This window comes from Protopterus annectens, chromosome 5.part1, assembly GCF_019279795.1.
Source record: "Protopterus annectens isolate FY-2018-M chromosome 5.part1, PAN1.0, whole genome shotgun sequence".
NCBI lineage: Eukaryota > Metazoa > Chordata > Ceratodontiformes > Protopteridae > Protopterus > Protopterus annectens.
In genome coordinates this window covers 407,861,198-407,887,970 of record NC_056736.1, presented here as the reverse complement: position 1 = coordinate 407,887,970, position 26,773 = coordinate 407,861,198, and the positions used below count along the sequence as shown (strand labels likewise).

General features: G+C 37.9%; 1 protein-coding gene across 1 annotated transcript in view; it reads right to left on the bottom strand.

The window, feature by feature from the left end:
• Positions 1-26,773, bottom strand: part of CDKL5 (cyclin dependent kinase like 5) — a 1,714,404-nt gene that overhangs the window by 48,172 nt on the left and 1,639,459 nt on the right. Inside the window, exon 14 of the mRNA XM_044073061.1 lies at positions 507-913. Within this exon, the coding sequence (XP_043928996.1) occupies positions 533-913 (381 nt within the window). The 3' untranslated portion in view covers positions 507-532. The remainder of the gene's footprint in view (positions 1-506; positions 914-26,773) is intronic.

Here is a 26,773-nt window from a genome sequence, read left to right as displayed (position 1 = left end):
GTTTCACAATGTTTAGCTCAGAACAGCTGTACTCTGTAACGTAACAGTTATAACAGTACAATTATTTTAGTTCATAAATAAATATAACAAATTCTATCAAATATGTAGGTTAAAAAAACTGATACCAGTTCAACTGTTAATTTTAACAGGGGAACACAGGCCTCACAAGCCTCACTGTTTCTACTAGGCAGCAAATATGGTAGTAAGGGCAATGGGTTATTATTAATCGCTTGCTCTGTCCTGTATTCAGAAGGCTCCTTCCACTTCCAAACTGAAATGTACATCACGGCTGGAGTACAAATGAAGCCCAGTATATTAGAGTGACCTCTAGTTCTTGATACAAGCCTATCATCATTAGCTAATTACTACTTATAATTAGCGCAGCCTTATTTCTTTTACTCTTCACTTCTTAATGTTATGGTTGTAAAATACAGGCACACAGCACACACCATCATATGGCTGACATTCCAGGGTCTCAACCTCATTAGACTGCCACAGACACAAACCTATGGATTTAGCAGCTGCAGAATCACTAAAGTGCAGTTTCTTTTAAATCATTTAGATTTGGCATTCTTGAGCGACCTGTTCTGTTAAAGCCATGGCTATTTTGACCAGTCTTGGTGGCTATCTGGTCAGGAAAGACAGCTGCATCATTGCCACTACGGTTCACTGGAGGAACATGCCACCCTGTCTCTATCTGACCTGGCAGTTGGAATGGCTGTCTGATTTTTGCTTGTGGTTCTTGACGTACAGTACTGCTGTGTGGTGGGCCCACGGGGTGGATTCTCCCTTCGGTGAAGGACGCTTTGGTTGGCTGGTTTGGCAGTGACTGAAAACGCAGTTCTGAGTGAGATGTGTGGTTTGATGAAGTAGGAAGGTGGAGAAGCTTTCGAAGAGATTTCAATGGTTGACTCTAAAGTACACAAAAAGGCAGGGTCACAACACTTTTTTTCAATGTTTTCTAAGTAACCTACTGCATGGCAAAAACAATAAATGTGAAGTATTAAAACTGCTTCTCTATTACATATTTTTAGGCACTGCTGCACTTTAAATAAGGCTGAAAATAGAAACAAAACAGCAGTAGCTACAAACACATCTGGATTACTTAAATGAAATATTAAATTTCAAAATAAGTATTATCTAAAAGGAATATGCAAGAATGCCAATTATTATATCTTCACTCATTTCATTTTACAAGACTGCCTGCAGTAATAGTTTTCTTCAAAATTCTGCACCTCTGAATTTAAACAAGCCTTGCAAAGAGCACTAATTTCCTGTACGACCAGTATGATGTTTTTTGTTTGCAAAACCAGCTTTATTAAGACAAAAAAAGGTAACCATACAACACTGTAGAACAAAAAACAAAATTCAAATAATAAATGAAATCTGCAGCAAAGCATCACTCCAACCATGCAGTTTACTTAAGCAGTACTAGGTTTGCCCTGGAAGGTGTGCTATTGTACTTTTTATAAAATTCCAACAATGTTAACTGCATTTCCCAAACAGAACAGCACTTATATTGTAATCACAAATTATTGCTCCAGCAAAATAAAATGTTGGACATATTAATTTTTGCAATTCATGTGTTGTGCTAGAAGGCAGAGTATTCCCCAATCTCTTAAAGTAGCAATGTTGATACTGACTTAAGTCAAGACGAATGCTTTTCCAAAACCTGAAACCACCAAGAAGGTCATATTCTCAGGCAGCAGAAAACAGAGAGTGAGAAGACTCTGAAACCACTGATTTCTGTGTAACAAAAGAATGCACATAAATGCAGTAACTACGTACTGTGGGGTGACACAGTAAAACTGCTTGGTTTTTAAGTCTAGGTATGAAAAATCATACAGTTAGGAGCAGAAAGTTTTGCAGATGTGTATTTTGAAAACAATGAACTGGCTTGTTGTTTTTGTAGAGTGTTTTTTCAAAAAAGTGAGGATGTAGTGTGTGTGTGTGTGTGTGTGTGTGTGTGTGTGTGTGTGTGTGTGTGTGTGTGTGTGTCTCTTTCGGCTTTGATTTTTACGTACCGAGTTGCCAGCCCTGACGTACAACCTTCAATGAAGGTACGCCCATTCATGCATGTCTCCAAGCAGAAAACGCTCTAACTGAGAATCGAACCGGACAGCGTCTTACTGTGAGGCGAAAACGCTACCGCAGCACCACCACCGCAGTAGTATGGAATGGTTATATTATATCTAATATCACTTTGCAAGTGGAAAAAGAATTGCAATACAATTTAGAAGCATTAAAATGAACATAAGGACTCGGAGACTTTTTCTAAAGAAAAGTTGTCAGATTATTTTCAATGTAAAACAGACTGCTGATGAAAAGGGTACACAGAATGGAAGGTGGGAAATATGGACTAATTTAAAACCAAAAGGAATTAGATTATTCGCCTGAAAATTATATGCATAACAGATAATGTGAAAGAAGTTATGGTACACATGGCAATCAAAACTTTTTATTGTGGAAAATATGATCACATAAATGTCTGTCCCTTTAAATGATGCAGTAAATGTGTGTGTGGGAGGGGAATACAATTAAAGAACTTGCATTACAATGTTCAAAATGTGTGGGATTGGATGGACATATGTTATCTAATTGTGTGGGAAAATTACTTAAAATCAAAGTAGTGCTCAAGCTATAAAACAACATATAAATGTTGAAAGTAATGTAAATATGGGCGAAAATTATAATGAAATAATGATGAAAGGAATGAATGCAAGTGTAACAGATAAAGTGAGCAAGAAGAAAGCTATATGTTAATGCAAGAGGAAGAGGGACATTTTCATAGCATTTTGCAATTAACTGAAAATAATCTATTCAAATAAGCAATGAGAATAAGATTCTAGAAACAGAAGATGAAGGAAAAAGGAACAAAGGTTAATGGAGAAGAGGAGGATGGGACTATTTGGGTAAGCGTGCAACAAGAAAAAATTTAGAGCAAAATCTCGGGGAAGAAAGAGTAAAATATTTTGGCAAGTAATATTAACAGCATAGCAGAATGTGTAAGAAAGTTTGTAGCACTGAATTGTGCAAAGAAGTTAAGTTTTAACATTATAGCTTTAGTAGATGTGAAGCAAAGAGTTGAAAGAGAGCAATGTGATATTTTATGAGGGAATAGATAGGGTTGTTTGTTATTTCGGGGGGGGGCATACGCTCAAATATAGTAATACATTACAAAAATGCAGAGAAGAAATTAAAGACATATATAAGAATCGCAAATTTCTGTGGCTGAGTTTCCCCTCATGATAAGTAGAATCATTGTCCTTCCCCATCTATCTTTTTGGGTTAATGGCTTAACTTGTAAGGGCCCTAGTGATTGTTAGCCTATTAACAACCTATGAACCTAAGTCAAGAGTCAATCTGATAGGTGGCATCTTTTAAACTCAAAATCTGGTATCAGGTAATGAAGGAAGGTTTTCTGACATATTATTGAACACGTTGGACAATTTCATAGGATATGTATAGTAAGTTGCTTTATCTTCACTGCATTTCTAACACTGGCCATGTCCACAACATCTAGCAGCCAGGTCATAACTGACAGTAATGGAGCTTTTTAAAGTGTGGGAACTGAAGAGTGTAGAATTTTTTTAGTAATTTCCGTTGAATGCTAGAAGTTAACCATTCACTATCAGTTATGTTAATATCCAATGTATTTTATCACTTGATATGGTCAGACAAAAGAGCTAATACATGATACCATTGACATAAGCATAGTGAGGAAATTTTGGTACAACCCTTAGTTAACGTCAGGGTTGATGAGACAGGATCTTATACATGAGGGATGTGCTGACCTACAGTCTAACTGTAGGCATTGCTAGAATTTGAGATTAGGACATTCAGATCTAGTTCTACAATCACTGCTTGTAAGGGGTGTTCTCCCTGACTGGATATATAAACGTTTGACCAATATACAATCCCAGTTTCGACAATGTATCTACACAATAACTATTCCATAAATCTTATACCTAAATGTTCCTCAAATCCTATTCCACCAATTAATCACATCAGAATTAGCCCACTGAGCATTCCTATCTTTCCTGTGTCTTTCAAAACACCTGTGTCCCATATTTTCCTTTTTGTAGGTCTACAGATTGTTTGCCTTTTTAGGAAGATACATGTCATCCCTGGTAAGATAATTAGGGTGGGCTATGGAATAAGCATGTGTGTACATAGTCTTATCAGCTACATGTGCATATCTATATAGCCAAAGTAGCCACAGATCCCTTTCCTAAGATGACGCAGGTTTTATTTTTTTTTAGTAACTCTAGATATATTTTATCCCAAACAATCAGACAGAAAGGTTTGAAATTTCTTAGTCAATTTGTATGAACCATTCCCTGGAAGGTTCCTAGCTAGATACAGAAATTTTGGAAATGTGAACATACAGGCCAGCATAATTTTAGCTAGAAAGGAAGTCTGATCCTTTGCCATGCTTTTGTCTGGTTACTAAAGATTTTCATTGCTTTCCTTTAGGTTAACTTCTAACATATCTGGATATGATGGACTAATTTCAATTCTGAGGCATACATTGGTTGTAGTCCACTCTAGTCTCACAGTCACAGTACATCTTATTTAAGTTGCAGACATGCTTTATTTAAGGGTTAAAAACTGTTTTAGCTAGATTTGAATCCAGCACTGTTGCGGATATTTCAACAGTTTCAAATATTTTCAATAATTTCCTTGCAAAATTTATTAAGTCAGATGGTACAGTCATCCACACCCCATGTTAGTATGCCTTTCCCCTCAACAACATTAGGATCTCCCAATTCCTTGCCCCACTGCTGAAACCAGAGGTTTAGTGACTTTACTGTTAGAATGAATAACACTGGGGATACTGGGGATCCCGGTGGTGTCAGTAAACAATTCCAAGGATGGGGAGTTTTGCTTGTTAATAAATAGCTGGGGAAGAGGGGCTGAATAAAGAAGTCTTCATCACTTAACTTCCCTTTATACCAAATCTCTGAAGTACTGCCCACATGTAACTCCAAAGCACTGAATCAAACAGTTTAAAATCTATAAAAAGAGCTGCCATTGCTGATTCTATGTGTTGGCTCAAACACTGGATAATCCCAAAAACTACCCATCCTATCTTTAACAAAACCTTGTTGAAAGAACTCTGGTACCAAATTCTAAATCAAGCTACAACGTTTGCTCCTGAGGGCAGAAAAAACATTGGTCTATAGTTGGTGTGGTCCAAGGGATCTTTTTCTTGATTTAGGGAATGTGACAACAGAAACCAGTCTAAAATAGAAAATTTCCCTGCATCTCTACTACCAATATGCAGTTCCAAAAGAACTCCTCTTAGCTCCGTCTTGAAATATTTGTAAAATTCTAAGAGCAGTCTATCCAGAACTGGGGCTTTTCCTTTAGATAAACAGTCTTAATCTCATTAAGGAAAAGGGGTCAGTAAAACTATTCCAGTGGTCATCAGTGAGTGTCGGCCAATTGATTTTATCTAAAAAGGATCCTGTATTAACTAATCTACTATTCCCCTTAATCTAAATTAAGTGTTGATAATATTCCCTCATAGCACTATTAATATTATTAACGCCCTGATGTAAAGTCCCTTTTGAATCTTTTAGTTTTAGTATAGAATGAGCCCTTCCTGTACTATACTTAATTAACTATAAGCTTAAATGACTTGTATGTTGTTTCAGCATGTCGGTTTGGACTTGTATGTTGTGCCACAAATCCTCCTTTCCCATTTTCCCTTGCTTCAGCATGGTGTAAAGCCCTGTACTCTTTTATTAAGTTTCTATATCTGGTACTTGTTTCTCACATACCATGGCTTGTCCAGCAAGCCTCTTCGCAAACTGAAATACTTCTTTTTCCAAGTCCTAAATGCTAGATATATCCTGCTTCACAGCTTTGTCTACCCCTTTTAATATTTTGATTCCATAATTTAAAAAAAAATGTAAAAAGTGTCCTGTTTAGCTGCTCAAGAGGCTTATATGGTCATTTGCTCTTTTTTAAGACACTATCTGTTTCAGGAGCAAGAGAAGGTCTGGTTGCCTTTTCAAGTGGACAGGATGTAACCTCCTCCCTACAGAAGCTGATTACTCCTTTGCTTCGTTAATATGATTGGAGAATACAGTTGAAATTACTAAAGATTTATGCACTGAATCATTACTATTGTTGATCAGAAAAAAAATGAATCTGCTCACCACACCATTTGTTAGAGCAAAATATGTTCAGTCAACTTCTGATGGGTGTTTCACTCTCCACAGGACAATCAACATAAAGTCTAACTGCCATCCCTGTATATATTTTCTGTACCTGGATAATCTAGTACCTCCCCCTTAATAATTTATCTAAGTTGGTGTCTAGCACCATGTTAAAATCCCCCCTAATAATGTAGGATGATGCTTACCACCAGTCTTCTAATACTACTTCAAAGGAATCAAACAGTTTTAGCTTCCTCTTAGTTAGCACCATAAAATGAGCCTGAAATTCTGTTTCCTGAAGAGGTCTCCATGTTAACTAAACACCATCTTGGATCTGTGCATCCATTCTCTCATCAAGCTTCCACCAATTTAACCTGTCTGATACAAAAACTACCACCCTTTACTTAGTCGCATTGGCAGTGGAAAAACAGATGCATCTTTTTCACCATATTATATACTTTGTTTAGTTCTCCCTTTTTAATTTTGTTTCCAGTAAAAAAGGCAATATTGGCCTTTAAATCATGTAACACTTTAAGACACAATTTTTATTATATTCATATTCCGAGCATGCCATGCAACTGCATTAACAATGTCAAGATAAAATGATTACTCCTACAATCCAGTAAAATAATCCTTTGTAACAGATACTGTTAAAATGTGATCAGCATAATAAGGACAACCAATTTTTATATTCACTGAGAAAACTCAGAAGCGCTAACCAGAATACAAAGAGTCTTCACCCAGTAATGTAATAGTTTGTGGTATAATTCCAAAGATAATGAAAAAAGTGTTCAGAGAGCTCACTTGTAAAACTTTACACCCCAAGATCTAAGCACAGTTAGTTTACTTAAATTAATAATCATGGCTCTAATGTTATTAATAGAACTAAAGGAGTCAGGCTCATTGTTGGTTTATGAAATACTACCTGTGTGCCCCGGGTCAGACAAGATAATGTTTGAGCATTTTGCGACTTACCTGACCAACAGAGGAGATTTCCATTAATAATACAAGCTCTTACACCCAATTACATCCGGTCTGGGATTTTTAAATGTACAAACAGTCCACAGAAGCTCTATCAGTTCCATCAGTGTTTCAACATTAAAGTAGTTCACACTAAAAAAATAAAATTGGTTCTTATCTTATGAACACTATCAAATAACATTGTTGAAGAAGCATACTCCAATTTTAACCTCTTATCAACTGTAAGCTATGTTAAGAAAAACTCAACCTTGAAATAAACTGCCCTTAGCAGATTTATTTAAGTGTCTTGCTGTGTGGCCAAATTAATTTAAAGGGTTGTCATGCCAACTTAAAAATCACTAAGTGTATAGCCCAAACATCAAATAGTCAAAACCATGCCAACTGATAACAAAACATTACTTTAACAAAGCATTTTCTACCTTTATTTCTACTGGTATTACAAAAAAAATTGAGGTGTCATTTCAAAATGGTTAATAACTGGGCAGACATTATTTGCTTTATTTGACATTTGTTTACCGGGAAAATCCGACTGGGTTTGAGCCCATTTTCAGTGGAGGCCCAGGGAGAAAAGCTCCAGAGACACATTAGCAAAATAACATAGTTACATTACTTACAAGACTAGTTGCACAACAAAGTAGTACAAAGCATGAACATGAAAATAATAACAATACTACAGCACACTTCATACAAACCATACTTCAAACACTTTTACAGTAGATACAGTCATGGGTTCTCAAGAAGGGAATGTCTACTGGATAAGCGAACCTTATAGATTAAAAGAGTTGGTTGGAAATTTGTTATAAGAAAGGAAAAAAGAGTATTAATTAGAATAGTGTGATTATTTAGTAGGTTAAGTACAGCAGAGGTGAAAGAGGAGCGGGGAGGGAATAACAGCAGAGGAAGATAGGAGAGCAATGTAATGGGAGGACAGATGGGGTCTACTTCATTTCCCTGAAACTCAGTTGCCTGCTCACAATTCACTGAAAGCTCACATCACTGAAAACTCATTTGACTGAAACTCATTTTGTTGAAAGTTATATATAGTCTTTTCCCCACTGTAATGCGATCCTGGATAAAGTAAGAGGGGTGTAGGGGGCACAGCCGCTCACATTGGGGGAGTGCCCCCCACCTATTTTAAATGTTTTAAACCATAGACATGGATATTTACAAGCCCAACAAATAACTTTCTAGAAGACAATATACAACCAAAGCATGTGGGGGGCTATGCCCCTCCCCACAACCTCCTTACTTTCTATACCAACTCTAGGATTACACTACAGTGGGGAAAAGGCCATATATAACTTTCAACAAAATGAGTTTCAGTTAAATGAGTTTTCAGTGAAGTGAGCTTTCAGTGAATTGTGCGCAGGCAACAGAGTTTCAGTGAAATGAAGTAGACACGGACAGATACAAGGTGGAATGGGAGAATATGTGGACGGGGGGACAGACAGGAGGTGGAGTGTTTTGCGAAAAATTAAATTGTTGCATCAAATATATAGTTACAAAAAGATATTGAACATATGCTGGCCATTAAGGGGGAACGGATGCTGGATAGGGGGTAGGAAGACAGGAAATGGAGTAATGTGTCTTACTCAGGGGTAGAGCATGAGCAGAGCCAGTTGTTAAAGAGGTGATTATTAAGTAGTTTTTTTTTTTTTTAAAACAGAGTGATTAGCTGTAGGTATAACTGGTTGAGGAACAGTGTTCCATATTTTGGAGACATAGTAAGAGTAAAGTGAGTCCCTAGCATTATTGTTGAATTTGGTGATTTGTAGTAGAGAGTTAATTGAGGAATGAATTACTTGATTATTGGTGTAGGGTAGGACTAGGTTTTGAAGTGCAGGGGATTTTCCTGGTTGCTGTTATCAGTTTGTGGGCTGTGAGTAGCTGGGTATAAGTTAAGTAGCGGGGCAATTCTAGCCAGCTGAATTGTTGTAGGGCAATAGAGTGATGGGATCTGTGTGGGGAATTTGTAGCAAATTTGGCTATTTTGTTGTAGCACGCTTCAAGTTTGGCCAAATCTATTTTCCTTAGATTGGTAAAAACTGGGGAAAAATATAGCAAAGTAAAAGGCAGATGGGTTCTGACCATTGTCTGTCTTGTGGTGTTGGTGAGAAATGGTTTGACTAAACAGAGTTCCTAGATTTATATGCGTCTTTTTGAAAGCTTGAGACAGATGTTTATCAACACATCTATCTGTCAGGACACTACTGATCATAAGCTATGAAAACTTATTTGGCTGTTATACCCACACTCACCATTAGTTAAAAAAAAAAAAAAAAAAAATTTTAAATACAACAGTTTTGGTAAAATCCTTTCATCTAATAAGGTGGTTTGGCAACTGGAGCCCACAGACACCTGCAGAGTTGATATATCTTAAGTGAAAAATATCCTGAAAATTTAATCCATACTAAGTGAAGTCATTGTAGGTTAAGGTTCCTAACGACCAATGTCACAGTTTTCACTACGGCTGCCTTATCAATTTCTTTTTGACAAATTCAAGATCTTTAGTGGAGAAATCCAGTGTCTAGTCAGAAGATGATTGTTCACCTTAGGAGGACACACTTTGAGATCTATCTGGCTCAAAAGTCAAGACTAGTTGTCCTGCCGTAATAAAGAAGACTGAGGATCCACTCCTTTGACCTTTGTAGAATCTGGGGTAGCAGACTTGCCTCTAGGAGACATGGATAGTATTCTTTTAGTATCTGATAAATAACTGAAAATGTACTTCCATGCCAATTACAGTTTAAGCGGCAGTTTCTAAATATGCTTCTGCTTCAGAAGGTAAATTGAAACAGAGCTGCACCTCATTTTTCTTAATCATAAGACAAGCTGGAAAGCAAAACTGCACTGAAAACCCTAGGTCTTTAAACCTTTTCAGAGATGGCACAAAAGTTTTCTTTTACTGAAAAGCATTGCACTGTAATAATGTGCAATGTATACTGTAGTTCAGCAATTTTGAATGCTGTTCCTATTTCTCTCTGGGTGTCTTAAATATTTCCTCCTGGTCCGGGTAGTTCATTTAAGAATGACGTGCCTTGGCATATGTGTAAGTACCCTGGTTCATGGCACAACTGGGGGGACTTTTAGGTTGACAGTCTTGCTAATTCCTTTTATATAAAGGTCACTGGATTACTCCCCTCAACCCCTTTGGTTAGGCCAATAACTCTTATTAAATTACTTCTACACGAATAGTTTTCTATAGACTCTAATTTCATTTAGCCCATATACACACAATCAATTTATACAGATAGCTTGTTCTGAAGTGTTTTTTGGCTTTTTTAATTATTGCTTGTGGGCTTCAAATGTTAGTGCTGCACTCTATCTTTGCTTTTCTTCCCCTATAATTTTCAGAGCTTTCATTTTACCTAGCACTTTTTCCATCATTTTGAAGGAAGAACCAATGGAATTCTGAATGACTTTGTAGTTGTACTTTGTTTTAATGTCACAAGATGTGCTTTTGGTCTTGCTTCTAACAGCCATACTGTCCTGTTTGTGCCATACAGTTGCAGCAGAAGTGGTAAATGTTTCTTATTTAAGGTTGTTTTTCCCTTTTGGAAAGCAATAACTTCAACTACTGTGTAGTTTAAATCATGGATGTAATTAATGGAATAGGGATATGCTGGTTTAAGATGAGATGACAAAGTGAAGTCCCTGGCTTTTTCAGACTTGTTCTAATAAGCATCCGCAGGCAAATGTGTTCCTAAGTGTATCCTGATGAACAACACTCACTGTGAATAGTTCAGAAATCTTCTTCAAAACTGACACATAGTATAAGTCAATAACTCTATACCCATAAAAGGAAATACATCCTTCCTAAAAATAAAAAATAATACAAGACACATCTTCACCCTGCTTGATATTTTGGTACAATTTCATGAGTATGTTGCCAACTTAAATAATTCAGGTATCCAGGAATACATGTAGGAATAATGTTTAACATAATATATTTTCTTCCCAGAAATTATTTTTTATAAGAGTGCCAGACAGATGCATGTTCCATAGTTCCAGAAACTATCTACATATCAGTCACAATTTCCTGTTTCCTTTGAAAGGAAGAACCTTGTTTGAATCAGGACTCTATAACCCCAAGAATGTTTCGTTTTTTTAAAAACAACTTTATTAGTTTTAACAACCAACTGAACTTGATAATTGATGCATGTACTTGACAATAAGATAAATAAATGCTTAACAATCACAAAACAACTAAAATTTACAAAGACATTCACTTTAGAATTCCATTAATATACATTTAAATTAATATTCATAGAGAAATAGATTATTTTTCTAACCATCTTTGTAGAGTAACCCACATTTTAGGAAGATGTTTTCCTGGATGTTCGTGATTTAATTGTCATTAGTTCCAAATAACATACACCTGTTAGGACATTTTTAAATTCTGTAAAAGAAGGAGGGGAATCTGAAATCCAATTTCTAGTTATAATCTTTCTAGCCACCGCTAGAACTAATCATAATAAAGGAAGTATAACTTTTTTTAACACATTTTGGTATAGATGTTGAACTTAGACATTATAATACAGTTATCAGTAAATAAGGCTTGTAGAAAACTACTGACATGGTTCCAATAATATTTTAGTCTTGTACAATCAAAAACCGTGTGTCCAGTCAGCATTTATCATTGAATTACATCTCTTACAAATACTATCTTTTTTGTTAATTTTACTCATTACTTGTGGGGTATAAAAGGACCTGTATAAAAATTTCCATGTATAAAGTTTCCATTTTAAAGAAGTTGTTTTATCAGTTGATTCCAGTATATATTCTTTATCATGATCTTTAGGTATTTTCATTGTTAATACAGAAGAAATAATTCCAATAATTTCCTGAGCAAGTATATGTTTCTTCTCTTATGATTTTATGAATATAAGAGAGTTTACCTCTGTTTGAAGCTTTCTGTTGTATGTTTAATACCAAATCTATCAGTACAGGAATGGCTTCCCTAACTACAGGAGATAATAGGTCAAGCCTGTTCGAAAGATACTGCCTCTATAAGCCTGGATCTTCAACCAAAGGGGTTCATCTAATTCAAATTCCTGAATCAAAAAGTCTAGATTTTTAACTTTGTTATCCAACATCATCTGATACCAGAATATTATTTTTTTTTCTGTCTAAGTTATAATGTTTTATCTGGGTTAGATGACAGAAAAATACAATGCTGTGTCCATACGAACTAACAGGTCCACAGAAGAATATATATCCCATCACTGTGGAAAAAATCCTGTATCATACCACTGTAAAAAGGCAGCGCATCTCTACAGAACAATAGTGATTCTCTCTCACCCTCTCCAAAATATTAGAGAAATGCATCCATATGCAGCTGATGCAATACCTAACTTCAAATAACCTGCTCTCAGAAACACAACATGGCTTTAGGCCCCAGCACAGCACCACTACTGCTCTACTACATTTTTCCAATATAATAAACCAACATAGAAACAATAGTCTGCTTGTGTCCACCATGTTTGAGCATAAACATTCATGCTCAAGATGGAAGCGCCGTAATGGCAGCGGCCTCGTCAGCTCCCGTTGTGCACTTACATTTATTTTTGTGTTATACTTACCTGTTTTTGTCGAGCTGTAGGTCGTTCATATGTTTGGGTGTGTGTCCGGTGCCAATGGTTGTGTTTGTGAAATGCTCGTCGCATCCTGATGTTTTTGGTCTTCCTTGGAACATGAAGCGGGACTTTCAGTGTGAGTTGGTGTGTTGGTGGCAAAGGTGGTCACGGAGTTTGCCTGCATGAGTTTTGAGAATGGATTGTATCTTGTTGTGTCGGATTATCTGGAATGGAGGTGAGAGGAAGTTATGGATGACATTTGAATCTGTGCCGATCTGGAATGGAGGTGAGAGGAAGTTATGGATGACATTTGAGTCTGTGCCAGTAATAGAGTGACTGGCAGCTTGAGGATGAGGATGGGATCGTAGTGTGGACGTGACCACTAGGGCCTGCGGTTGGCTGCAAAAGTACATTTATGGAGTGATTTTTTTTTTTTTTAATTGCTGGTTTCTGTGTGGTGCTGAGCAGAATGGGGAGATGTGGCAGCTGATATTTTGGTGCCTGAAGTTGGAATAAAACTGGAATGTACTGGTGCTGGAGTTGAATTGCAGCAGTTGTACTTTTGGCACCATTGGTTGGCTTGTGCTGCTGTTTTTTTATGTTTATTTTTTCTTGTTATTGTGTAATGTTTTGTTTTTCTTTATATATGTAATGTTGTGGTTAATGTTGAGCTTTGAGGAACGAAATTTAGTTCAGCTGTGCACTTGTGGGTGCATGCGGTTGAATGACAACGTGAATCCTGAATGTTCTTAGACTTGCCAAAAGCATTTGACACTGTCTCACACCAGCAACTGCTCATTTGACTCTCCTCCATAGGACTTTCACAATGCTCCTTGTCGTGGTTTCTTAGTTATCTAAAAGGCAACAAGCCATTAAATGGCAGCAAACCTACTCATCCTATCAACCAGTTACTACAGGTGCTCCTCAAAGCTCTATCCTGGGTCCTCTTCCTACTTAATATATTTATATTAACAACTTCCTCACCTCCACTCACCAAACTAGTTTACTTCAGTATGCAGACGACTCAAAATTAATAAGTTTGGCTTCAACAATAAATAAGGTCCAAGACATTACCCAAAAATCTTTCTCCTCTGCAGAAACCGGGCTCAAAGAATAAAACCTCCTACTCAACCTCAGGAAAACGAATCTAATGCTTTTTACCTCAAGAATGTTTCCAAAATCAAAAGCAATATTTACCATAAAGTCAGCAAATAATACTGTTATTGAAACTGTAACTCACAGTAAACTTCTAGGCATTATAATAGATGACAACTCTCAAATATGACCAGCATACACTGCACACCATTAAATCTACACACCAGAAACTAGGTCTCCTTTATAGGATCAATGGATTCCTTACAGATACTGCAAAAAACAATCTAGCCAGCACCTTCTTATTGCCAGTTTTCTTACACGCCACTTCTATCCTAACTTAAACAATAATCTAGGAAAATTGCTTCCTGCTACAATAAAATAGCTAAATTTGCCACCACATTCCTTCATACAACCCACCACTGTCATAGCTTAAAGCAATTAAATGGCTTCTACTGCACAAATACCTAACATATTCATAACTAACTACAGCACACAAACTCATTCATTATCCACAAAAATGCCCTGCACTACAAAAATTATTGCTGCCCTACTGACAAGAAAGGGACTTTCATTCTAGTAAATTCTTACCACTCACAAATAAGTCAAATAATGTTACAGGAGACTTGTTCTACTCCAATATGTTGTTAAACTCTGGAATAGTATCCCCACACAAATAAAACTCTCAGACAAACTGAATAGTTTTAAACTACTGCTTAAGCAACATCTTAACCAGTCCTGGTCCTGCACATGCTCATCTCAAGGTTAAGACTTTGTGCTCATTGTACAATACTTCCTAAATTACTCTCTGTAAACAGAATATTCTCAGCCTCTCAGTGAAATGACAAAACAATTTTATATATAACTGCTGCCTGTACAATCCACTAAGTTGCACGCATGCTTTCTCTTTAGTAACTTTACCTTTGTAAAATCTTAGAATGTATAAATGTAACTACTGTTTGTACATAAGTAGAAATAGAAATGTAACCACTCTGTGTTTATCTGGAAGTTGGCATAAAGCAATGTAATCAAATGGAGCTTTTCTCCCTGGGCGTCAGCTGAATATGACTATTGCCTAGTCAGACTTTCCCAGTAAATACAGACAAATAACTAAATGTTGATTCTAAACCTGTTTGATTAATTTATCAAGTGAATTAGAGTAATATTTAAAATGTATCCACTATTTGGGGCCTTTGTCACCCCATTACTTAGAATTTGCCCAGAATTCTTAAGTATAAGAAGTTGAGGGGTATGTAGTACTGTAGAGTAGCAATGTTTGGGCATCTGCAAGTGTTGATTGAAAAATAACTTTACAGTATGACAGTAATACAGTACTGCCAGTTTGACTGCTGTGGTGCAACACTGTTTCTATTACTGGAAGTAATGCATTGTTATAATGTTGGGCCTGTGTCCTGGACAAGTCAGTAGATATGTTTTAGAGAAGCAAACTGAACTATTGCAATAATATAGACTGCACTCAGACGCAATGCAATATGCAAACTAGATGTTTGACAGAAATGTAATATACATTATTAGAAAACAGCATCATTACAATCGTATATGACCGACTAACCTACCCTTCCATACATGTAGTACGAGCAGAAGAGTAACAACACAGATGTTACTGTGATGAAATAAGTACAATATGCACCAGGTTTTGTGATAAAAGTTTGTAGAATGTTCAAGAAGACTACAGAAGAACAGTGCTTTGCCCGCTTACTAGTACTGCAAGGAGTACGCTAATGTAAAAGGTACTGTGTTGCCACATATAAAGTGTGCTGTACATCATGTACAAACTGCATGAGGGAGAATGTGTAGAACTTGTACCATTGAACCTCCGAGGATTAAAAATCATTCAGCTGGCTTTCATAGCATAGGTTCAGAAAGAGGAGCACTCTTTTTTTTTTTTTTTTTTTTGTTTTTTAATACAACAGAAGGTCTTTATGTAGGCCATAAACAGTGGGAGGGAGTCATCGTATATGCTTAGATTATTTATTTAATAAGATGCAAACCCATAAACATGTCTGACTTTATGAGGAATATCAGTAAATCTAGAAGTCCACGGTTAAATTTGAAGGCCAAAATCATACCATTTGAAAGGTGTGGTTGTGTGTTTTTATGGAACAAAATGCATCATTAAAGTAATGCAAGGCACCCCATTCCACTCCCACAATAGAAAATTCTTACTTTGCTACATCGTGTGTACAGTGGCTGACATTTGGCCAGTCTACTAATCGGTTAACACAATAACCTGACTGGATACTATCAGTTACTAAGAATTGTGACACACATTATTAGAAAACTGCACTGCTGCAGTACTCGTATGTTTCTTCAGATAACTACTACTACTACTACTACTACAAGAAGAGTAGCGCAGAGAAATATTGTAGTGGCTAACTGAAGTGCACAGTTATTTTTGTGTAAGTGAAAGGTTTCATTAACTGCAGATACATATTTAAACATAAATACATTACCCATTCTCCCCACTTCCTAATTAAAATATGGTAAAAGAGGCTAGGTGTATAGCCAGGAATTTACAAACTGTACACAAAGAAGACATATTCCACTCCCCATGGGAGGTATATATTATGCCAGAAAACTGGATTACACTCTTCCCCTGTAAAATGTATAGGCTACGAGTTGTCACTACAGTATATTCTCTCTCTTTTGGCTGCACTGCACAGACTACCATTTGGTTACAGAGCTAAACTGCAACAAATCTCTATACAACAGCTGAAAAACTTCTCTGATAAGGCAGTCTGTGACAAGCCTCAATCTACATCATTTGCAACACCTTAACCAGATATACACATTTCATATTACCTCAAGTAACACAAAAACAGAAACCATAAGCTAAACTAAACCACTCAGAGTCATAACAGATGGCAACCTCAGATTTGGCCACCAAATATTTCATTCCATCAAGAAAACTCACCAAAAACTCGGGTCCCTCTATAGGGCTAAACACTACCTAGCAGATCAAACAAGAATTTCCTTATCAGCAACATACCTCCTTCCTTCACTATTATACATGTAAACAAAGCACTCAAGTCACCAAAAAAGAAGAAAACAAATTTAATATATTGTGAAGAAAATAGACGGCTGTCATCCATGTTAGCACGCCTGGCTGAAGTTTTGTACATAATTTGAGACTGACTTGTGAATTATATGCCAGCATGACTAGTTATGATTTGTCAATAAATTCTTACATGTTGATTAATGCTCTGTTTGTTCAGGATGTTTAGAGTTGAACAATGTTCTGCTGCATGTCTAACTGCACATGTTTGTGCAGGACATTCTAAATGGACTGTCTCAGAGTCAGCTGATCTACAGAAGATGTTATCAGAATGTGTTCTGATGGTCTGTGTTTACTGTCAGAGACTGAAAGACAGGAAGGAATTTTAAAAAAGCAACAGTTTGTTGATTTTCAAAGAGTGAAATGAAAATAAGAACTGGAACAGTTGAGGCAGTTAACCTAGTTTATAAAAGAGCCTGCTGAAGGCAGTTGAGTTGTGTTCACAGTTGTGTTGTTCTACTGAGCAGTGGATGCATAAAGGACTCGCCAAGAACTGTAAGCCTGCCTTTTCTCTGTTGCAGTATTTAGTTTAGATCAGGGACAGTGTTCTTTAGTTAGATAGAAAATTATAGCTAATCAGAGTTTTTCTACATGTTGGATTTCTGTCCTTCAGTACTAATTTTATTTTCCTGTTGACTGAATTCTGTTTATTAAAACTACTGTTTTACATTTTTAATCATTTTGCTCATTATTAAATATTTTATGGTCTTACATTCTGGCTGGTCAATTAGTGTGTAGCAAAAACATACTCCCAACAGCTCACGAAATATATTAAAATGATTCAATCCATTACCCAGGTACTATAAAAAGCATTTTATCATTATAATTACGTGATTCTGAAGAAGTCTAACAGACGAAAGCGCGCTCAATCTTGTATTGTTTTTATGGAGTTTCGGATGTTTTTTCAATAAATTTCTTTCTGGTAACTACGCGGTTCGTGACCATTTTAATATATTTTGTGAGCTGTTGGGAGTGTGTTTTTGCTACTCTCTGACAGTTCGAGGAGGATACCCTTTATTGTACAGCTAGCGGGCTTGGATAAATTACTACGAGCTGTTTTGTGGAGCGGAGGTGATTTTTTTGGTCAATTAGTGTATTATGTAGTGATTTGAGAGTGCTTAAGTTGGCTTTGATAATTCCGAGGCAACTCTGAAAGCCTGGCTGTTTTAGGTCATATGCTACCATTTGTTCTCATATCTAATTTTAATAATTGAACACCCCTTTGAAAGGGCATGTGCTCTGATTTGTGACAGCATTTTACCTTATTATTTTGGGAAAGAGACACAGCTGGAAATCTGTCAGACTTTCCTTTGGATTTGTGAGATTTAATGTATTTCACTCATTCACTCCAATGGAGCTCAGGAAGTTTGTCCTGTAACTTCCAGTGGGCACAGCCTAAGCCTTTTGACAGAATGAAATTATGTCCTTGCATTTCAAATATTAGTATCTCTGGAACCATAAGGGTTATGAAAGAAGTATAAATGGCAAACTCTTCAGCAGAAACTATTTTTATAGTGGTAGTATTCTTTAAGTTCTAGGTCTTAAACCAAATTTTATAAGTCACAGTAAACACAGTAACTATTACACTTGTAATATTTAATATCTCAGCAACCACTCAAGTTACACACACAGTGTCAAACAGCATTTTATTTATCTGTCTGACAGCTTTCATATGAGACTAATAAGTACTGCCTGTGTTACTTCGTTGTTGAGATATTTAGAAAAAATGTGAAAATTATATCTATATAAATATCATAAAAACAACAGTTAATATCTATTTACCTGCACTAGACAGAGGTTAAATATTAATACAGTTGAGTTTGCCATTGTGTAAGCTTTAAGATGAAATATTTTAAAACATTGTACATAGCATGGTTTTGAAATTATTGATGCAAATATGAACAAGCAATATTTGACACCTAGAGGGGTCAGTAGGAGTTAACTGCAGACATACCTGGAGGCATTACTCGGATGTAATGAGTTAAGTGTGAGCGTTATCAGAGGTCTTAAACTGGGACACACCGCTCTGAAGTCTGTAATAGAGTGTTATATTTTGGGTAGACAGAAATATACAGTGGACAGAAATATACAGACCAGTCCCAGTAACCTAGAAACAATCACATGACATTTAGTGCTTTCGTTAATTGATTAAAAATGTCAATCAATCAGGACCTTTACATTTAAAAACAGGGACTTTTTTTTTTAACTGGTTTCAATGAATTATGTTCATTTAAACCTGAAAAATTATCAACATGGAGTAAATTTATCCAGCTATATTCAGCAATTTCTGTCTTTGAATTAATATCACCTCCTCTACTACCTGGAATGACAAGTTCTAATGCAATAAACTTAGAGTGCATTGAGTAATTACTTAGAATATGCTTATATAAATGCATTAGTCTTGCAAGTTCCTCCTTATATCTGACAAATGATTTCCAATATGTTTTTTTAATTTCTGTTTAGTCTTACCTATATAGAAGGAAATACAAGCTTGACATTGTGTTAAGTGCACCATGTGTTGTGAGACACAGTTATGATAACTCTTCACTAAAATATTTTACCAGACAACGGATGCTTAAAATAATTCCATTCTAAAATAGATTTACAAAAAATGCATTTATGACAACGGAAAGTCCCTAATCTAGATCGGTTTCTTATGTTCCTATGTGCATCTGGATCTTTATAACACAACAGATTCTTTAAATTATGCACCCTTCTGTAACCAAAAGAAAGTACTGAAGGTATAAACTTACGTATATCCTCTGATGCAGTTAAAATATGTCAATATTGCTCAATAACTTTATTTACTTCTGCTGAATGTCTATCGTAAGTTATCATATAGATTAATGAATTATTACTACGTGTATACTTTTTTTTTTTTTAGTTTGCATCCATTCTCACATATTTATTTGGAAACATTTATCTTTATCCACTGAGTAGTTCCGCTTTTACTACCGGTGTCCTTCTCTATTGTATGATTTCCCTATTCTTACAAATGTCAACACTACATATAAAACTTGCCTCTGGCTACTACAAAACTAGTTAAAAAAGTTCAACTAACTAACCTTAAAAAACACACCACTGCCTTGCAAAAAACAATTAAACTGGTCTGAACTTCCAAACCAGTTGACATACTCACAACTAATCATTACTCGCATCCTACTATACTCTCCAGTCAAATGCCCAGCATTACAAAATATTCTGCTGTGTTATTCACCCACTAGAGACCTTCTTTCTAGCAATAAACGTTTACTGTGTATCAGTAAAACATTCAACACTGTTGGATACTCTCTCTCTTCTCTCATTATGTGTCAAAACTTTGGAAAGAAATCCTTACACAGTTAAAACAGACAGAAAACTTACACAGTTTCAAAACTTTGCTTAAATAGCACGTATGCTAAGGATGACTTTGCTCTTTCTGCTTACCCAGCTAGCTTTACTCAAATTATTTTTTCCAACTTTTACAGCCACTTTGCCACACAATCTTTTTGTACCTTATCTGTCCTCCTCATACTGCACTTTTTCTTCCTTCTCTTGCACCACGCTACAAATTAGGATGCCTCCCTCTGTCTATTCCTGCTCATTTCCATAACTTCTCCTTTCATATCTCTTATCATTTTTAAACGACATTCTACTTGTTTTCCTGAAAATCATTACTAAAGTCAAAACCACCTCAGTCTGAACTTTTCCCTGCAGCCAACATAATATAAATAAATCAATTGTTAATGTATGTTACTTCTCTGTTCAATAATTAGCCAATTTATGTTAATTTCTTTCATTTTTTGTGTTAAAATGCTATGCTAATATAAGAAGTACTTAAAAATATTCAAAATAATGTAAATAAGACTCATATAGATGTTTTTACCTTGCAATTATAAATGTAGATCATGTGCACCTTGAATGTGGAGATTTTTCCAGGCCTCTGCTGAAAATGGGTTTTGCCCAGAAGGACTTTTCCAGATCAATAAAGACAAATAACTAAGTAAATAAATAAATACATTTCCCTTAATGCTGTTCTTAATTCTTCTAGGGTGGGCTCCTTTTTTTTTTTAACAACACAGGGTGAGTTTGAGGCAGTACAGCTTCTACAGTCTTCCCCCATTTCAGAAGTTACTGGAATTACTACTTCCACTTTTCTTTGATGTTCTGTGGATGAGTGAAGCAGGTTGTTGCTGGCATCCCTAATGAAGAGTGTCTGATTACTGTCGTATTTATCCTTCCGTCTTAGTCTTACAACCTGATATGAGTTTCTTTGTGCAATCTGCAGAGGCACTCTTCAGACGTTGACAGTATATCTCTGATGGTTTGTTTTTTTGATAATGCAACTGTTCTTTTAGCTTCTTTGCTAGTCAGTTAGTATTCCTTCTTAACCTGGCCCATCTTTTCTATCTCCTACTTTTTCTTGCACTCCTTTCTCTTAATAACTTCCTGGAATTCTGCATTTCACAACCAGCTTTCTTTATGTACCTCATTTCCATACCTGTTTCAGCCATTATCTTGTTCTATAGTCCTCACCACGTTTTGAGGAGCTGCCATTCTTCTTCAACTCCACTTACTTTCTCTTCTTGCTGAGATACAAGAATCCTATGTATTAACTTGAGCTATTGTCCTTTCATCTTCCAGGCCTTCTGCCTAGTCTCTGCTGAGCCTTCTCTGACTACTGCTTGCAGATGACTATGGCAATCAGTGGTTTATGCTGTGGGCTGTTTCAATGGAGCTAACCTTCCAATTGCTGACCCTACCCCGATGCCCTTTCCTTACTAGGATGAAAACTACCAGAGTTGAAGATTGGCCACTCTTGTATGTGATCTTGTGACAGTCTCTTTTGTTTAATCATGTGCTGGCCACAATCAAGCCATTTGCCAGCCAGACGTCTAGAATAGCCTCTACTTCTTTTATTCAGTGTTGCCCCACCCACATAGGTCCAAGCAGTCTATTCGGTCTGCCCCATGTGTATTCATGTCCCCTATTATCAATGCCAACTCATGTTGCCCTGCTTTATCTGGCAGATCCTGTGACCAATGCCTCAATGTACTCTTTTCCTTGTTATTACAACCCTGCTGTGAGGCATAGGCTGAGATTATGAATACTGTCCTATCTTTACATTAGAGTCCAACTGCCATGAGTCTGTCACCAATTCTGAATACATCCCTCACAGTCTTCTGGAGCCTCTGTCTTATCACAGTTCCTATACCACTTCTACAGTCTGTCCCACCACTGAGTAGTAGACTCTGGATCTCAAGCTAAATGGCTTTACTACAATACTCTTCCATCTTGTCTCCTGGTTAGACAGGATGTCCGACCTTCCTCCTTACCATCACGTCATCCACTTTCAAAGCTGATTCCTGTCAATGAACCTGTACTGAGTGAAGCAATCCTTAGTTCATATGTTTGGCAGATAGATGGATTTTGTGTCAAGATTTCACCAAACAGAGCTATTTCAGGTAACCCAAACTAGGCAAATGGACACCGGACAGTCATGTAGTTTGTTGACCCAAGGCTGCTGGGCTTTATGGCTGGCACATACTGGGCAACAGCAGTACACAGATCCTTCTCAATGCAAGCATGGGTCACTGGCATAGCATGGAGTAGACCAGGTCCACAACTCACTTATCACTGGCAAATACCCTTGCCCATTTTTGGCATCATTAATCAAAGTGACCTAATCACCTAAAGTCAATTTTTACACCTTCGAGTGGTTAGCTCTGACAAAGCACACAGTGTGATCCGTGTTCTCCTATCTATAAGATACTGCGCACCATAGATGATGCCCAAAGTGGTTGGTCTATACAACTATTCCTCTGATAGGCACCATCTAGATTCTAGAGTATGTGCTGCTGCTCACAATTCCACTTTGGATGAATTTGAGGTGGGAACATCCAGCATGTTTTCTGGAAGGTGGAAGGAACCTCAAAGAAATAAAAGAAGAACATGCAAACTCCACTCAGGTATTGACCGAAGGTCAGGACTGAACCCTGTACCTTGTGCATGGGAGGCTAAGACCTTGACCATAATGCCAAGAAACAAGGAGAGACTGGGATTTTGGATGCAGGCCTTTAAGGAGAATAACAATAATCATGCAGAATATTATATCCATAAAATAGCGGAAAGTATTCTAAAAACTAAACCAACACCGAAATGGAGAAAGGAGATTATGCCAACAGAGTTGACTGCAATTAGGGATACAGACAATAGGCAAGAGGGGGATGGAATATATTGGAGAAAACTGGCAAAGGAACCAAAGTATTGGGAACAAATAACTAGACAGGGAAAGATGACAGAATGGGAAGATGCCAATAATTTATTTGGACTGCAGGTTAGAGATTCCCTTCCCTATCAGAGGTTGATATCAGAGTATAGGCAAAGAGAAAGAAATGGGGGGGGTCATGAACCAAAAGACCACCACTGGTATGGTTTTTAATAGAATCTAGAACAGGAGCTGCCATTAAAAAAGGAATTATTAGAGCATACAACATATTGTATGACTATAAGAATCAATCAGAGAAGGTTGGCAAGGACTGAGAAGAGAGACTGGATAAGCAATTGACAAAGAAACAATGGGAGGCTATAGGTATGTCTTCCAAATATGCAACAAATTCTAGAAGATTTAGGATTCTTGCCTGGAAATGTTTACATAGATGTTTTTATACCCCAAGTAGACTCCGGAGAATTTTTCCTCAAGCAGACAGTAAATGCTGGAGGTGTGAAGAGGAAGAAAAAGGTAATTAGGAACATACTTTCTGGGAGTGCAGTGAGTTGGCGGACAATAAGGATTCCCTGCAGGATGCCCTGTCGGAGATGCTGGGTGGGCAGATTGGTCTGACGAGCAAGATGATTTTTCTAAGTTATGATACAGAATCGGAATTGCCTAGACACGGTAAGGCCTTGCTGTGTCTAATAACGGGGGCAGCCAAAAAAGCAATTACTACAAAATGGAAATCAAAATCTAAGCCAACTACACTGGAAGTAGTGAATATAGTTGTTGTTGCGTCTTTCGGCTTATCCCGGTTAGGGGTCACCACAGCGAAACTCCGGTCTGCTAATGTTTGGTAGTGGATTTTTACGTGCCGAGATACCAGCCCTGATGCACAACCTTCAACGAAGGCACGCCCATTCACACATGCTTCCACACAAAAAGGCTAGGGGCAAACTACATAGGAAAAATGGGAACAGTGGGAATAAGAAGTTATGTACCTACCACAACGTTCCATGTTAGTTGTCTTCTTCTCGCCTTCTTTCTTGCTGGATGGGTTCCAAGCCGATCCCCGGCTCCGACTCTGCAATCTACTAAAGCTAGAGAGCTATTTACTGGCTCGAGGCCCTCCCTATATCCCACAATGCTAGGCGTCAGATCCCCAGATCTCGTTTGGCAGAGCACCTGTCCAACCACAAGGAAAACTATAGTACAAAGACAGAGGAGGAAACAATGTACATCAGAGTTGTCCAGAGAAAGAAGGCCCCAAAAGGGGACTCTTCTCGGTCTGACCAGGCTAGGGGGATGTAGGGTGGGATGCAAGAAAGAAGGCGAGAAGAAGACAACTAACATGGAACGTTATGGTAGGTACATAACTTCTTAATGTTAAGTTGTCTATCTCACCTTCATTCTTGCTGGATGGGACAGTGTCCCTAGCACCTTAGTCCTGGGTGGCTCATCGGAACAGACTCTTGAGCACAGTGGAACCAAACTCAGCTCTATTCTTAGAGGCCACATCCAACTTATAATGCGAAATGAATGTATGAGGAGGGGCCCAAGTGGCTGCGGCACAAATAGATTCTATTGGTAGTCTTGCTTGAATGGCTACCGACGTAGCCAATGCTCTGGTGGAATGACCTTTAGGTTTAGCAGGGAGTTGTTTATGTCTGAGTTGATAAATCAAGGTAATAATAGAGGACAACCACCTGGATAAGGTTACTTTGGAAACTGGCTGTCCTTGTTTGCCCTCAGCATAGGATAGGAAAAGTTGGTCTGATTTTCTTATTTGCTTTGTCCTGTCCAAGTAGAAATGTAATTGCCTGTGAACATCCAAGCGGTGCAAATTTTGTTCAGCTTTGTTCGAATAGTTAGGAAAAAATACGGGCAGATCGATAGACTGATTTGGATTTGTTTCAGAGGGTATCTTGGGTAAAAACGAAGGATTAGGCCTAAGAGAAACTCTGTCCTTATGAAACACAAGATTAGAAGGACGAATACAGAGGGCTTGAAGTTCCGAAACTCTCCTAGCTGATGTGATGGCTACCAAAAAGAGAGTCTTCCAGGAGAGCAATTTTAAGGAACAGGAAGCCACTGGTTCAAAGGGGGGGGGGAGAATCAAGGAAGCCAATATCAAGTTCAAGTCCCAAGGAGGCGGGGGATCCCTGACCGGGGGCCTAAGTAACAAAGTTCCTTTGAGAAAGGCCTTGCAAAGTTTGTGGGACATGATGCTGGTTTCTGACAGGCTAGCATGGAAATTTGCAATAGCAGCTAATTGGACCCTAATGGTGGCAGAGGAGGAACCAGCTTGAAAGAACTCTGCTAAAAAATCTAAAACATGATGGACAGGGGCTGTAAAAGGGTCAATATTCCTAGCCTCTGCCCAGAAGGAGAAACGTTTCCACTTACTAGCATAAGTCTTCCTGGTGGCAGATTTGTGCGAAGAAAGGATGATTTCACGCACCGGCTGAGAAATTAGCGGAAGCCTGGCTAAAGTTGGAAGTGGAGCAACCAAGCTATAAGGTTGAGAGACTGAAGGGACTGGTGCAGCCCGACTGATGGACCAAGATGTCTGGCACTGTGTCCAGATTCCATGGCAGCTCCAACAGGTGGCGATGCAGGAACGGGAACCAAATTTTTCGAGGCCAGTAAGGGGCAATGAGGATCATCCTGGATCCCGAAGCGGTTGCCTTCTGAATTAGCTTGGGAATTAGGGGAAAAAGTGGAAAAGCGTACAGAAGACCCCGGGGCTAATCGTGAACTACAGCGTCTCTGGGGGAGTTGCCGGGAAGGGGGAAGAGAGTGAAGAAGTCATCGCACTTGCTGTTGAGAGGGGTTGCAAAAAGGTCGCAGCAAGGTTGACCCCATCTGAGGAAGATTTTGTCTGCTACTGATTGATTGAGAGACCACTCGTGAGGCAAGAGAATAGCTCTGCTTAGCCTGTCCGCTATGACGTTGGACCTCCCAGGGATGTGCATTGCTATCAGAAACCGTTGAGAGGAGATCGCCCACTGCCAGAGTCTGAGTGCTTCTCGACATAAGGGATAGGACTTGGTTCCTCCCTGCTTGCTGATGTACCACACTACAGACATATTGGCTGTCTGAATTGCAATAGTCCCGGGTGGGTAGAGAGTCCTGAAGAGCTTACAACGCCAAAAGCACCACTCTCATCTCCAAGACATTTATGTGCAGATGGTACTCTAGAGGTTGCCAGGTGCCTTGGACAGTCCTGCCCTGAAAATGCCCCCCCCCCACCCGATCAGGGAGGCATCCGTGGTCACTGTGGCAACAGGAGGAGGAGGAAGAACACACGGTCTGCCCTGGAGTATCAGAGGGGAGACCAAGCTAGGTGGTCTTTGCATGATTGAGTGATTATTATCTTGTGAGACATTGGAAGCTGTTGAAAGGACCATTAAGTAAAAAGCATCCACTGAAGAAGCCACATGTGAAAGCGAGCCAGGGGAACTAGTATGATTGCTGCTGCCATGAGGTCCAAGGTCTTTAGTACAACTCTGGCTTGAATCCTGTTGCACTGTAGTAAGACTTGCACATGTCGGCGGATTTCTGAAACTCTGTCGAGAGGAAGCCTTGCAGACAGATCTTTTGAATTTAAGATTGCGCCTATAAAGATAATAGACTGAGAAGGCGACAATGCAGACCTTTCGAAATTTATTGATATACCTAGCTCGGT